The sequence below is a fragment of the Schistocerca cancellata genome, chromosome 4 (assembly GCF_023864275.1).
Source record: "Schistocerca cancellata isolate TAMUIC-IGC-003103 chromosome 4, iqSchCanc2.1, whole genome shotgun sequence".
In the NCBI taxonomy this organism is placed as follows: Eukaryota; Metazoa; Arthropoda; class Insecta; order Orthoptera; family Acrididae; genus Schistocerca; species Schistocerca cancellata.
In genome coordinates this window covers 44,815,406-44,829,494 of record NC_064629.1, presented here as the reverse complement: position 1 = coordinate 44,829,494, position 14,089 = coordinate 44,815,406, and the positions used below count along the sequence as shown (strand labels likewise).

Below are 14,089 nucleotides of genomic sequence, written 5' to 3'. Positions count from 1 at the left end.
GAGAGAGAGAGAGAGAGAGAGAGAGAGAGTGTGGTGTGGTGTGGTGTGGTGTGGTGTGGGGGGGGGGCGGGGGGGGGCGTGTACGTGGGCGTGGGTGCGTGCGTACGTGCACGCACATGCACGAAATTTTAATGTTATTATCTAAGAGGCTAATCTTGAGACAGTTGCATGAAAATAAATGAGATTGGTATAAAACTTTCAACCTCTAATTTGAAGCAAAAACAAATTAGAAGATTGAGAGATATTTGAAGCTTCATTAATGAGATAGTTTGATTTCAGCAAATTCTGTGATTGGACAAGTACTGGAAAAATAACTTTTTTATATCAATGTAATCTGTTGCAATAAGTTCTGTCTACAACTTGTTCTACGTATGCACACACTACACTCAAAGATATGAGATAAATACTTTGATGAGCACTGTATTTTTATTTCTTTCTTTTACAGCTTGTTTTAATTGAGGCACTTCCAGAACAGCTTCTGCCTTGTTTCATTTATTTCTCAAAAACTGTACTGCAATTGAGCAGTTGATAAAAGGGACATAAAAGAAAACTGTCATTATCACAAACAGTATTAGCAATCATGTAATTGTTTAACACAATGTACAAAACATTTAACAGAGTCAATTGGTAGGTTTCTTGTAAAAGTAAAGCACTTTTAAACATAATCATTCTTCAATAAATAAATCTGTAGATTTAAAATTTGGGACTAGACTTCTGTAAGACAGTTAGTAATTCATCCTGAATTACTAACTTACTAAAGTTATGACTTCAAGTTCACAAAATATTTACATTTCTTGACAATCTTCCTTCTTTGAACAGAACTGTAAAAACAATGGCATGAATTTAACATATCAAGTAACAATATTTAAGTATTTCTATAAAACAGTAAACAAAAATGCTCATTTTAAATATATAATTTTCCATATTGTTGAATAAAATAAAATTTCCTTGTATGTTGAAATAAATGTTTACAAACATTTTTAAGAAAAATCACGAAATCTGACAATCTTACTGCAGGTACATAGACACAAAGCAATCCTGCAGATGGCATATAATTTGAGCATACAGTTACTTACAAAATTTATAATATTTACATTTAAATAAAATAGTAACAATATCTACAGTTAATGGTACACACCACTAACAGCAATTTTCTTCATTAACGCTGTTGAGAGGGGGGAGGGGGGGGGGGAAATACTATCACACATCATGCAATGGTATTAACTTAGGCTATTCAAGTCCACATCTGGACAAACCAGTAAACTTCATACCCTGGGATAGTGAAAACTGAAAAGGCACCTTGAGAGGTAACATATCTCTACACCACTTCAATTTAGGAATTCATTATGTTTAATTAAATATAAAATACTATCTTCACAAACAACAAAATAATGCCTAGCATTCAAGAAATACTATCCAATGCACATTTTCTGTAATCCTATATCAAACCAGTATCTTGTTTAGCTTTCATTTTTTACTGTTAGAAAAAATACTACAGCCTACAATCAATAATCTCAATATGCCAACCCCATTTCAAATACTCTTTTTGAAGGGTGGAAGTTGACATGAGGAGAAACACACTTCAACCACATACTTTCTTTGCTATGGTATTCCAAATACATGGCTTATATATAAAAGAGAACTAACCATTTTACAGAACACAGCACCACACAAATACTTAAAAAAGATTTGGCAAACCATCCACTCTCGGGAATTACAAGTCATACTTCTCAATTAAAATATTACAGAGTTCTACCAGGTAGAGCTTCAAGTTTGCATTTTTCCACTCACACTTACACTCACACTCACACTCACAAAAACAACAACAACAACAACAACAACAACACCACACAACAACACACGCGCACGCACATTTTTTATTTGATCCATAGCGAATATCACAAATGGATAACTTCTTTTGCATACGGCAAGACAGTGATGGCTTACTCAGTCGTATAGCAGGAACATACCTCTTTTCTTTTCCCCCTGCTTTTTTCTGTATATATACAGTTTCTCTATGTACATAAAATACATCCTGAATACTCTTACACTTTTGTGCTTCTCACACAGTTTACCACATTATTACAGTAATGATCAGCCACTGTAAGCTTTGCTGGTATTAAAAAGGTATAAAATTATAAATTTCATGATGATTCTACAACATTCCACGACATTGTCTACAAATCTTAAACAAACGTTTACCCAAACTAGTGCATGATAACATATTAATATAAATGTCTCTACAGAGGTTGCACACATTATGTTATGTGATTATTAATTGGAGTTATACACTATAAAACAAACGATTACAACATAATCAAACTGAAGGAGTGAATCGTTTTTGCTTCTCAATGGGAAAAAAAACCACAATTAAAATAACACGATATAATCATTGTAACTTACTGTTACTAACTTTACACACAGCATTAGTTCTACATTTTACTGTTTTATGTTGTTATTACCAAAACATTTAACTTCATTTTTTGGCACAAGATTACAATCCAGAACAGAACATACTGAATTTCATTACCAATATTAGCACAAAAAAGCATTGGGTTCCATATATTCTCAGTGAACTGAAATGGTTAAAATAATATATTTATCCACAAAATAAAATTTCAACATCAACATAATAGGGGAAAAAATTCTATGAGTGAGAATTTGTGCTTCAATGACACAGTCCTTGTCTTGCAACCAAGTTATATGCTACTCAGCTAAGGTAACAGACTTCTGTTCATGAGGATCTGGATTAATATTCATTCCATGCGCCAATTTAAGTTTGCTCACTTCAGGCAAATGTCAGAATGATTCCTTGATTATAGTCATCACCAATTTCTTCCTCACTATTTTGTCAAATTGAAGCAGCAATGATTTTGTTGTAGATACAATCATTACCACAACTGTCACCTCCACTTAATCTTTGCCAGTTCTTGCACTACATATATAAGTACCTTAAATTTCCATCTGACAACTGTTCTATATAGCTACAGCTGGGTGTAGAAATTTTCCCCACAAATGAATTATTACACACACACACACACACACACACACACACACACACACACACACACACACACACACCTCTTAGAAAGAAACTTTTGTGCCAAATTATAAAACTCGAAAATCCAATTTTGTACTTTTTCTTAAAACAAATACATCAAACTAACAACAATAACAATAGCAATGGCAACAACAACAACAACAACAACAACAATAACAACAACAAACCAAAGCAGCAAAAAATACAAACAAGTGTACAAACAAGCAGACAGATTCAAAAAGTAGGTATGAGTAATACAACATTAAAAAGTCATGCAACAACAGAACATTATACATAAAACAAGTTTTACCAAATGAAACAGGAGTATGTTTAGAAAGTATCAGCAGCAGAATGCTACTAACATAATACTCATCATATAATACAGACTAAAAAACAGTTACAACTAAAATATTTCATGATACATAAAAGAGGTCCTACATCATTAAATCTATTTAAACAGTGGATGAAAAAAAATATCATCTTGTATTGCAATATTAAAGCACATAAATTATTTTATCTTGACCCCTGAGACACTTGCTAACAAAATTTCATATGCATTATGCTTTCCTTGTACAGTTGGAAACATTCATAACACATTGTTCTTGTACATCTTCACTATGGTTGAAGTGGCGAATCAGCTGTACCCATGAAGAAAGACAATGTGGGATAGAATGCCATAATAATTCCCAGGAACACTATGATGAATGGTACCAATCCACACCACAAAGCCTAAAAAGAAACAGATAAAACTGTAATTTTACAGAACATTTTGGAAATTTGTAACAACATATCAAAACAATTAGAACTGATTATAGCATATTTTAGTGATATCATTTCAGTTTTTTTTTAAATGCATAACTTCTTAAACCACACTTCAATTTGAACAGCACATGAACCAAAAATCCTACACCAATTCTAGTCTGTTGATGTGCATATCACTGTAAATAAACAAAAAATGAGCAAATACAATATTGATTTATTATTTACATTTCTTAAAAAAGAACATAAATTTGATCAGAACTACCAGACAAACTGAAGACGATTTCTTTTACCCCCCCAGCCACAATTTCCTAATACACCGTCTCACAAAGAAGGTGGAGCACCCAGAAGACATGGTCAGATGTCAATGTAGCTTCATTAATGTACATCACCATCGGCAGATATGTGAATGTTTAATAGCTGCAATTCTGTGTAACAGGTAGAACGGCCACCAGAGTCAGTCAGGGTTGTTACCAGGCCTGGTAGGGCCAACATCACATGTTGCGTGATCACTGTGTAGGGCAAGGAGATGCAGCATACTCATGAGAGACAGTGTCATCACCACCTGACACAGCTCGAAAGGGGCTTCATCGTGGGTATACATTTGGCCGTCTGGTTGAATAATGCAATATCCAGATTTATGGGGCATTCGGATATGACAGTGGCTGGATTTCAGTCTGCACAGTTATGTGAGGCAAGCATATTCATTGCCAAGGTTACAGTTTACAGTTCACCACATCTGATCAGCACAACGGGGGAGGGGGGAGGGGATCACTGTATTGAGCACAAAAAACATTGTAACCCCTTCACATCTGTGCCTGCCATCCAAGAACAGATAGTAGATTCCTTGTAATATTCTGTGTCATGCCGCAGTATTCACTATTGGTCAGGAACTAGATTAAGGAACTACTGTCCCATACATAGACTGCTGCATCTTGAGTGAGGCTGTGACTTGGAAGCAAGGAGTGCTGATGAATGGCGTCACACTGTTCTCAGCGATGAAGCACCATTCTGCACTCTTTTGGATGACTACCGTTGGTGAGTATGTTATCAACCTGGGGATATGTCCGATTCTTCCAATGTTTCGGAGTGACAAATTGGTGTTACTCCTGGTGTCACAGTGTTGCGAACCATAACATTTGACTTCAGGTCACAGCTGGTAGTGATTGAGGGAACTCTGACAACTTGTCCGCATATGGCATGTCTTTATGAACCGTATGTGTGATGCTCAGGTACTTCCATGGCCATGAAGATCCCCAGATGTGCCCGGACAGAATGCCTCGGACCAATTTGGACATCAACTCTTGTCTCAGTGCCAGTATCTAGAACATCAATGACTAGTTACAACAGTTGTGTGCCAGCTTTCCCCAGAAACAGATACAACAGCTTTTCGATGCTCTTCCCAACTGAATGCTCCGAGGCTAGAGTGGGTGCAACATCATACTGATAATCGAGTCCATACAGATAACTGAGTTCATACTGATAACTGAGTTCATACTGCCACGTTCTTTGTAAATCTGACTCAATAGTGTACTCACTGAAATAACATAACATACCCTCACTACACATGAAACTTAATTTTGTTTCCTCCCACCTTCCGGGCGTTTCAAATTTTTTTGTCAGGCAGGTATATTGGTGATGTTACATCGCACCAAGAGCATGAATGAAATAGTCACAAGAAATTTAGTCACAAGAAATTAAGTCATGCTTACTTTAAAAGTTGTCACTATACTTTAAGTCAATGACAGTGTGAAACTTCCTGGCAGATTAAAACTGTGTGCCCGACCGAGACTCGAACTCGGTCGGGCACACAGTTTTAATCTGCCAGGAAGTTTCATATCAGCGCACACTCCGCTGCAGAGTGAAAATCTCATTCTGGAATGACAGTGTGTGTACACAACTCTCTCATTGGACTTTATTATCTATTAGTCTTGGTGAATGTTTGCCAGTCGATAACTTAGGATTGAAGTTGTAGTCCGTGCCTCGTGAGACAAGTGCGTGTGCTCTCCAATAATGCCTCACTAACAGCTGTTAGTTCCCCAATGTTTTCTATTATGCAGCAGTAAATGATATTTCTTTCGAAATTCAGTTGATCAGAAGTAAATCACTTAACCTATCCTTCAGTGCAGAAAAATCCAAATTTTGTCCAGAACATTGTCATGACTGAAAATTTTATTCCCATGGATCACCAAACTACAGCTCTCCTTTTTTATCCTGAAATAATTGTGTATTACACAGTCTGAATGTATAATACCAAAAATGGTGAACACATGGGTAAAAATCAGGAAACTAAGTTGGTAAATATTTACCTCTGGTGGAATAGCTAGAAACAGGCCTGACAATTTGATGCTGTTATGGAACTCTATACACTGCTCATGGAGAAATTAATCAGTTGTAAGCTGCTGTTCTTTCATAATGGAGCAAGAGGACATAGGAGTAGTGTACACTGTGCCACAATCTGTTGTCTACAACTTTTCTTAATTGCAATTACCTTGGATTTTTTAATGCCCCTGCATTTCAGAGTCTAAAAGTCTGATTCCTCATTTACATAGCTGGACTGTAAATGGGATATTCTGGATCATAATTTTACCCAGTTGTAACTGCTGAACGGTCTAACTGGAACAAAGTAACACCCTGTAGTAAAAGGATCTGTGGTGCCTTTCTATTCTCACTCACAACCTTTTTTGTTTAACCTGGTGCCTATTAAGAAGATTTCACTCAAGTTGTACCACGGCAAACTTAATATATGGGTGATATAAATGTCCACAGTGTAAATGTTATCATGATGTTCAACAGTGTACTCTGTAATGATTGGCTCTGGAGTGTTCTAGATGGCTCCTCTGAATGCCCACTTTGGCAGTTTCCCTTTAGTATTATTCTTCTCAAGTAATGCATCCAGAAAGGAGGTGATCTCTGAAATGAACTACACACAAATCATCATCTATTATGTCTGTTGTACAAGCAACTTACTTAACTCTTAATGTACATTGGATTTTGCCCAGCTGGTTGCATATCACAAACAAGCCCCTAGTATCTTCTTTGCTGCCCACATATTTTGCTGACTTCATGCAGCAAATGAAGTTTGGCAGTCTGGCCCTAGGTGGACCAATTGGGCTCGACTGACCACTATGTGATCCTCTGTTGATGGCATCATTGGCTGGGTATGGAGCATGTGGTCAGCACACTGCTCTCTGGGTCATTGTTGGGTTTCTTGACCGTGGAACCATCTGTGATCGACTGAGTAGGCCCTCAGTTGGCCACATGATACAGAATATACCCCGTTCAAGTCTTCTCACTGAGGAAAAGCCCCTAACATTACTGGGAATTGAATCTGTGTGGCCCAGATGGCAGTCAGCTGTGCTGACCACTCAGTTATGGAGGTGGATCATGCAGCAATTAACTATTAAACCAACTGGCATTAGATCTCGGCCACGAACAAACAAATAAGCACAAAAACTAAATCTTTATACAATTTACCTTATATTCTTCAGTCTGTTAATGACGAACCCAGTTGTTTTGTCTCTGACTTTTCAGATCTGACAACTACTGAGGACCTAAGCAATACTGTACCTCCAATCTCATTGTTTTGTCTACTATGAAGGTTATTCACAAAGTAACTGCTGCAGCTAATTTAATGTCGTGCGAACACTGAACACGGGAGAATACTGCCTCCCAAGCTGCTTGCTCGTAAAACAACAACATTTGCATTGGTATTGTCACATTAGGGTGTTGATATTGCTAGTTCAGTATGTATAAAACAACTGAACAGACCATTGACTGTGAAATATGGTCAGTGATTTGGTTTTTGACAGTAAAGGAATGTTACAACAGTGGAAATTCGACAGACACGTGAGGTTTATGGCCACAATGCAATGAGCGACAACAAAATTCAGAAGTGGAATAGAGCTTTCAAGGACAGATGGGGAAATGTCCATGTTGAACTATGATCAGGCCACCGGCCAGTGATCTCAATAGATCTAATCAAAGCTGTGGACAAAAAGATTCCTGAAGACTGGTGATGCATTAGAATTTTCAAATGTGGGTAAAACAACTTTGCACAAAATCGTCTGTGAAAAGGTGAATGAAGCAGTTAAGACTAGTTATTCACACAGGCGGCAGACACCTATGACTTAAGGACACAAAATCTTGTAGGATGTTATGACAAATGTGTAAACAAACGTGGAAGCTACATTGAAAAAATAGAAATATGTACAGAATTAAAAACTAGCAGTGTTTTGAAAAAAATCTGTAATGTTTTATGTTATATGTTTTATGAGCAACTGGACCTTAATTTCCGAATAACCCTCTTACACATCAGAAAAAGTCTAACTCAATTTGTGTTCACAGTCCATCTCCTAAAGTATGTCTGCACCGTACACTTTTAAGTGCTACCCTACAAAACTGGAATTTTTGAACTATTATATAATTTGTAAATGTGCTGTGTTAAGTCCAAATGCTATGGTGCATTGTGATCATCTTTAGATGAACACAAAAGAGTTAGTCATATTTATTTAAATTGCTATTTTATTTGTTTGAACACACAGAACAACAGCACTCGCACAGAGAGAGATGTATCACCTCATACAACAATGTCAATATCTGGCTGCATTTGTGCATTGTGATCATCTTTAGATGAACACAAAAGAGTTAGTCATATTTATTTAAATTGCTATTTTATTTGTTTGAACACACAGAACAACAGCACTCGCACAGAGAGAGATGTATCACCTCATACAACAATGTCAATATCTGGCTGCATTTGTGAATATCCGAACTGATTCATCTCAAAATCTGATAACATGCACATTGTGCTGATATTTAACACACACTGATTAGAGTAGTGTGTGAATATGATACATTGTCTTAGACCGGCAATATTAGAAGTAGGTACTGAGTAAACTACTTCAATTACAAATATATTGACACACTTGGGAGCTGTAACTAAAACGCAAATAAACAGAATGAGCAACAACAGTTATGAGATTGTGCTTGCTCAGTAATTTCCTAGGATGCACAGTAGATAACTTCCACATAATTACCAGTTAACTGTTATCTTCAACAGTGTGAAAATGAGTTACAATGAGCTGTATCCACCATGTACGATGAACTGCCATATTACAGCACTAGCCTCAATTATAAATGTCCTCCTTTTTTGGGGGGTGGGGTTAAACAGATGAGGTCACCTTATGTGTTCTAGTTTCATACTGGAATTTTGGTTCAGGTCTTCAGCCACTGAATGTGATGCATGTACACTGACTATTTTTCACTTATTTCCCAATCACACATTCCAAGCTCCACAGAATATTTACGCACTCCACAATCGTAAGCTATTCACAAACATTGATCACTGCATAAACTGTGCTAGAGATCAGAAAATTCTAAATGACCAATGTTTTCGAAATCTATGCTGGTCAGCATGATCTATGTCATTTTGTTCACGGTACCTAATTATGTTGAGCACAGAATTGATTCTATGATTCTACATTCACACATGTCAATAAGATTGGGTACTAATTTTTTGGATCACTTCTGCTACTATTTTGCAGATAGGAGTCACATTTTTTTGTTCAAGTGGTATATGACAATCTTTGTTAAAAAAGTAATTCTGTCACATTTTCTGCATACGGTAACTGATGGGGAAACCAGTAGGCTCTAGAGCTGTGTTCACTTGCAGTGTTTTCAGTTGCTTTCCAATGCTGATGATACTACTATGTGGGCCAATTATCTTTGCAGTGGTGTGAGAATTAAATTATGACAGTACTACTGGGTTTTTCTTTGTAAAGAAACATTTGAAAAGCGAGGCCCTCATTTCAGTTTTTGTTTTGCTACCCTCAATTTCAGTTCTGTGTCATCCATTGGTGCCATTAGAATCTCTGCACATGATGAGAATATTTTGGGTCTTGTCAGAGCAGGGGGGAGAAGAGGGGGGAGACGGGGGGTGTGTGGGTGGAGAGGGGTTGAGGGGGGAGATATGGGGTGGTGTGGGTGGAGACGGGGGGTGAGGGGGGGGACGGGGGGTGAGGGGGGAGACGGGGGGTGAGGGGGGAGACGGGGGGTGAGGGGGGAGACGGGGGGTGAGGGGGGAGACGGGGGGTGAGGGGGGAGACGGGGGGTGAGGGGGGAGACGGGGGGTGAGGGGGGAGACGGGGGGTGAGGGGGGAGACGGGGGGTGAGGGGGGAGACGGGGGGTGAGGGGGGAGACGGGGGGTGAGGGGGGAGAGCGGGTGGTGTGGGGGGAGACGGGGGGTGAGGGGGGAGACGGGGGGTGAGGGGGGAGACGGGGGGTGAGGGGGGAGACGGGGGGTGAGGGGGGAGACGGGGGGTGAGGGGGGAGACGGGGGGTGAGGGGGGAGACGGGGGGTGAGGGGGGAGACGGGGAGGGGGGAGTAAGGGTGGGAGGGGTGAGAGCGGGTGGAGGGGTGAGAGAGGGTGGAGGGGTGAGAGAGGGGGGAGGGGTGAGAGAGGGGGGAGGGGTGAGAGAGGGGGGAGGGGTGAGAGAGGGGGGAGGGGTGAGAGAGGGGGGAGGGGTGAGAGAGGGGGGAGGGGTGAGAGAGGGGGGAGGGGTGAGAGAGGGGGGAGGGGTGAGAGAGGGGGGAGAGAGGGCAGGGAGGGGGGGCAGGGGGGAGAGGGCAGGGAGGGGGGCAGGGGGGAGGGGGGAGGGGGGAGGGGGGAGAGGGCAGGGAGGGGGGCAGGGGGGAGGGGGGAGAGAGGGGGAGGGGGGAGAGAGGGGGAGAATGAGAGATGAAAGTTGGCCACATCCTTTTCAAAGAAATCATCCTGGAATTGGTTTACACGATTTAGTGAACCTGAGAATATCAAAACCTAGGACTCTAGCCACCATCCTCCCAAATGCACGTCCAACATGTTACCACTGTATCACCTTTCTCCATAGCAGTACTATACTTTTGTATGCAACACATTATTATAATGACAACTACAATCATGATTCATGGTTTGTATAAAAAGTAATGACTGACCTTGTGAATCAAAATTTATTGTAGATATCGCTACAACCACTTAGTATTATTCAATGTACGACCCTTGTGGGTCAACAACCCACTGATTGTGGGATAACCTTCAAAGCACTCATCGTTGCAGATTGGATCTCCTCCAGGGTACCATGACTGTGTCCTTTCAGGGAAGTTTTAGTTTGGGGGACAAAAAAATAGTCTGTCGGGGCCACATCATGACTGTAGGGGGGCAGGGGAATCGTTTGAATCCCTTTCTTGGAGAGGGAGCTGGCCACCATGAAGCAGGTTTGACTCGGTGCATTGTTATGATGCAGCTTCCAAACATCACTGATGGCTTTCAGTCTCTTGAACACTTTGGAACAGAAAGCACCTTTGACAGTTTGGCCTTGGGTCACAAAATCATGATGAACCATGCCCCTGACATCGAAAAATACAATCAGCATGGCTTTCACCTGCAATTTGCTCATGCAAGTCTTTATTGGACGTGGGGATGCTGCGGTGTGCCATTCAGCTTGTCTCCGAGTCATACTGAAACACACAGATTTTGTCTCCGGTGATAATGCTATCTAAAAATTTTAGATCAGCTTCAAGGCTCTGGAGATTAACTTTGCAGGCATCCACACGTGCTTGCTTTTGAACGTCTGACAAAATCTTGGCGCAGACCTTCCTCATCGACAATTCTTTAGTGGTGATGACGTGCACTGTCACTTTATCAAGTCCAAGGTCATCTACTATCATCCTGAAACTCATCCGATAGTCAGTGTTCAATAAAACATGCACGCGGTCAATGTTTTTGTCAGTTTTGCTAGTTGAAGGGTGTATGGAGTGTTCCTCGTTCTCAACGCTGTCCCGGCTATCTTTAAAGCTCTTCATCCACGTGAAAACCTGGGCTTTTGACAGGCAATAATTGCTGTAGGTTTGCCGATACATATCCAATGTTTCCATACCCGATTTTCCTAGTTTCACATAAAGCTTGATGGTGAAACATTGCTCGATCTTTTCCTGCATGTTCGGCCATGACTGACGACTTTGCGATGTATACGCTCAATGCACGATGCTGCCAAGACAAGAGCCTGCAGGTGACTGGCACGCCGTGTGTTTTCAGCCAGATACCCCCACCACCAATCCTCCTGGACAAGTGCGCGCTGCAAAGTACAGTTACTTTTTATACAAACCTTGTAAGACCTTGAGTGGGGGAATGGACAAATACTCGTTGTAGCTAAGCCATTCTCTTTAGAATCAACGAATGTTCTGAAAGTGAGCTTAAAGGGAGGAAAAACTGAAATAACGGATGGCGTGAACATTTTTTTGAAATATTTCAAATAAATGGTGAACCTTCACTCCACTGACAATATTTCAGAGTTTGTTCAGTGATGTTTTCAGATTTTTTTTGACATAAATGACCCATGGTGTTTATTGCATTGAATCAGAGTAATTGCATTTTGTTTGACTTCATACCACATTTATCTTTCTACCTGTATTGCATTAAAAACAGATGCACAACAGCAGAATTTTCAATGGTATGTGCAGTGTTTCTTACACCAAAACAAAACTTTTTCCATTCAGTCACGATCCTAGCAATTCACAACAGCATAGCCCACTGTTCTCTTTGCCTTCAAAGCTTGCATTTAGTACTGCTCAGTTCTGTCTTGAGTTTGTTTTTCTAGCAGTGTTAGTTGTGCATTAACAGTGACACACAGCAGTATGGGCAGGTTTACTGATGAACAATTAGTTGACATGTGCCTCACTGATTGCAAGGAAGAGTTGTACAACGATGCTGTGCCGAGTTGTTCCTGGAGTGATGATAGCCACTTCAAAGTATTTTTACATTTGTCTGAGGGTTGTTGTATTATCCTGTGTTTCTGTTGTACTGTTAGGTGATCGCATATTACAGGCTTTGACATTGTTCCAAAAGTATTGTTAAACACAGTTAATTGGGGGGTAACAAATAGAACAAATCATTTCCAGCTTTAAGGAGACCACAGGCCCTTATATCAAAATACTCAGAAAATATATCTGAACAACCTCCGAATATTTGCCAAAATTCTTGTTCACTCTGTAGATTGTGACAAAAAAAATACATGTTTAAATATAATCATGTACTGTGGAAAACAGCGATTGATTAAGCTACAACTAAATAATTTAGGAGTAATGGAGACCACTCATCAAATAGCAGAAGCACTGAGTCGTCTACAGCCAAACACAAAAGAGAAAGAAAAAAGAGTGTGTGTGTGTGTGTGTGTGTGTGTGTGTGGGGGGGGGGGGGGGGGGGGAGGGGGGCACTGGGGCACATGTGTGTAGTCTGGCTCAAGAGAAGATTAATTCTGAAAGCTAGTTAGTTTTCTATTTCTTTTTTTTTTTTGTGTGCCTGTTGACAACTCACCACTTGTGCTACTCAGTGAGTGATTTTTACTCCTAAAGAACTTACATTATACAGAATTTTCCTACCATGTTTATAAGTTACAACTTATACTTTTATCTGACCATAGGTGTGCCTGCACACTTTGAACTATTAAGTCTGTCATACCATTCCCTAAAAGCTGGATGAGCTGCCAAACTCCACACACTGAGGTATTTGTAATAATTTTTGTACCTCTGTAAAAATTTAGGCAGGTCAGACCTGTGGTTGTAATTAAACAACAGAGATGCATGAAAAAATATATTGCAAAATTGTTTGGTAATAAAAGCACTATAAAACCACACAAAAATGCTTTGTTTTTGTTAATTTAATTAACTACTGCTATTAAAAACCAATCCTGTCATAAAAAATAGCTTCGTCAGATAACAAATACACTCCTGGAAATGGAAAAAAGAACACATTGATACCGGTGTGTCAGACCCACCATACTTGCTCCGGACACTGCGAGAGGGCTGTACAAGCAATGATCACACGCACGGCACAGCGGACACACCAGGAACCGCGGTGTTGGCCGTCGAATGGCGCTAGCTGCGCAGCATTTGTGCACCTCCGCTGTCAGTGTCAGCCAGTTTGCCGTGGCATACGGAGCTCCATCGCAGTCTTTAACACTGGTAGCATGCCGCGACAGCGTGGACGTGAACCGTATGTGCAGTTGACGGACTTTGAGCGAGGGCGTATAGTGGGCATGCGGGAGGCCGGGTGGACGTACCGCCGAATTGCTCAACACGTGGGGCATGAGGTCTCCACAGTACATCGATGTTGTCGCCAGTGGTCGGCGGAAGGTGCACGTGCCAGTCGACCTGGGACCGGACCGCAGCGACATACGGATGCACGCCAAGACCGTAGGATCCTATGCAGTGCCGTAGGGGACTGCATCGCCACTTCCCAGCAAATTAGGGA

At 40.6% G+C, this 14,089-nt stretch overlaps 1 protein-coding gene across 5 annotated transcripts in view; it reads right to left on the bottom strand.

The window, feature by feature from the left end:
- Positions 1-407: 407 nt before the first annotated feature.
- Positions 408-14,089, bottom strand: part of LOC126183319 (sarcolemmal membrane-associated protein-like) — a 285,047-nt gene continuing 271,365 nt past the window's right edge. For 4 of the 5 annotated variants that reach the window (XM_049925175.1, XM_049925177.1, XM_049925176.1 and 1 more), the window contains one exon: positions 408-3,769. In XM_049925175.1, the coding sequence (XP_049781132.1) occupies positions 3,656-3,769 (114 nt within the window). In that variant the 3' untranslated portion in view covers positions 408-3,655. The remainder of the gene's footprint in view (positions 3,770-14,089) is intronic. The other variant, XR_007536720.1, reaches the window with a different exon arrangement.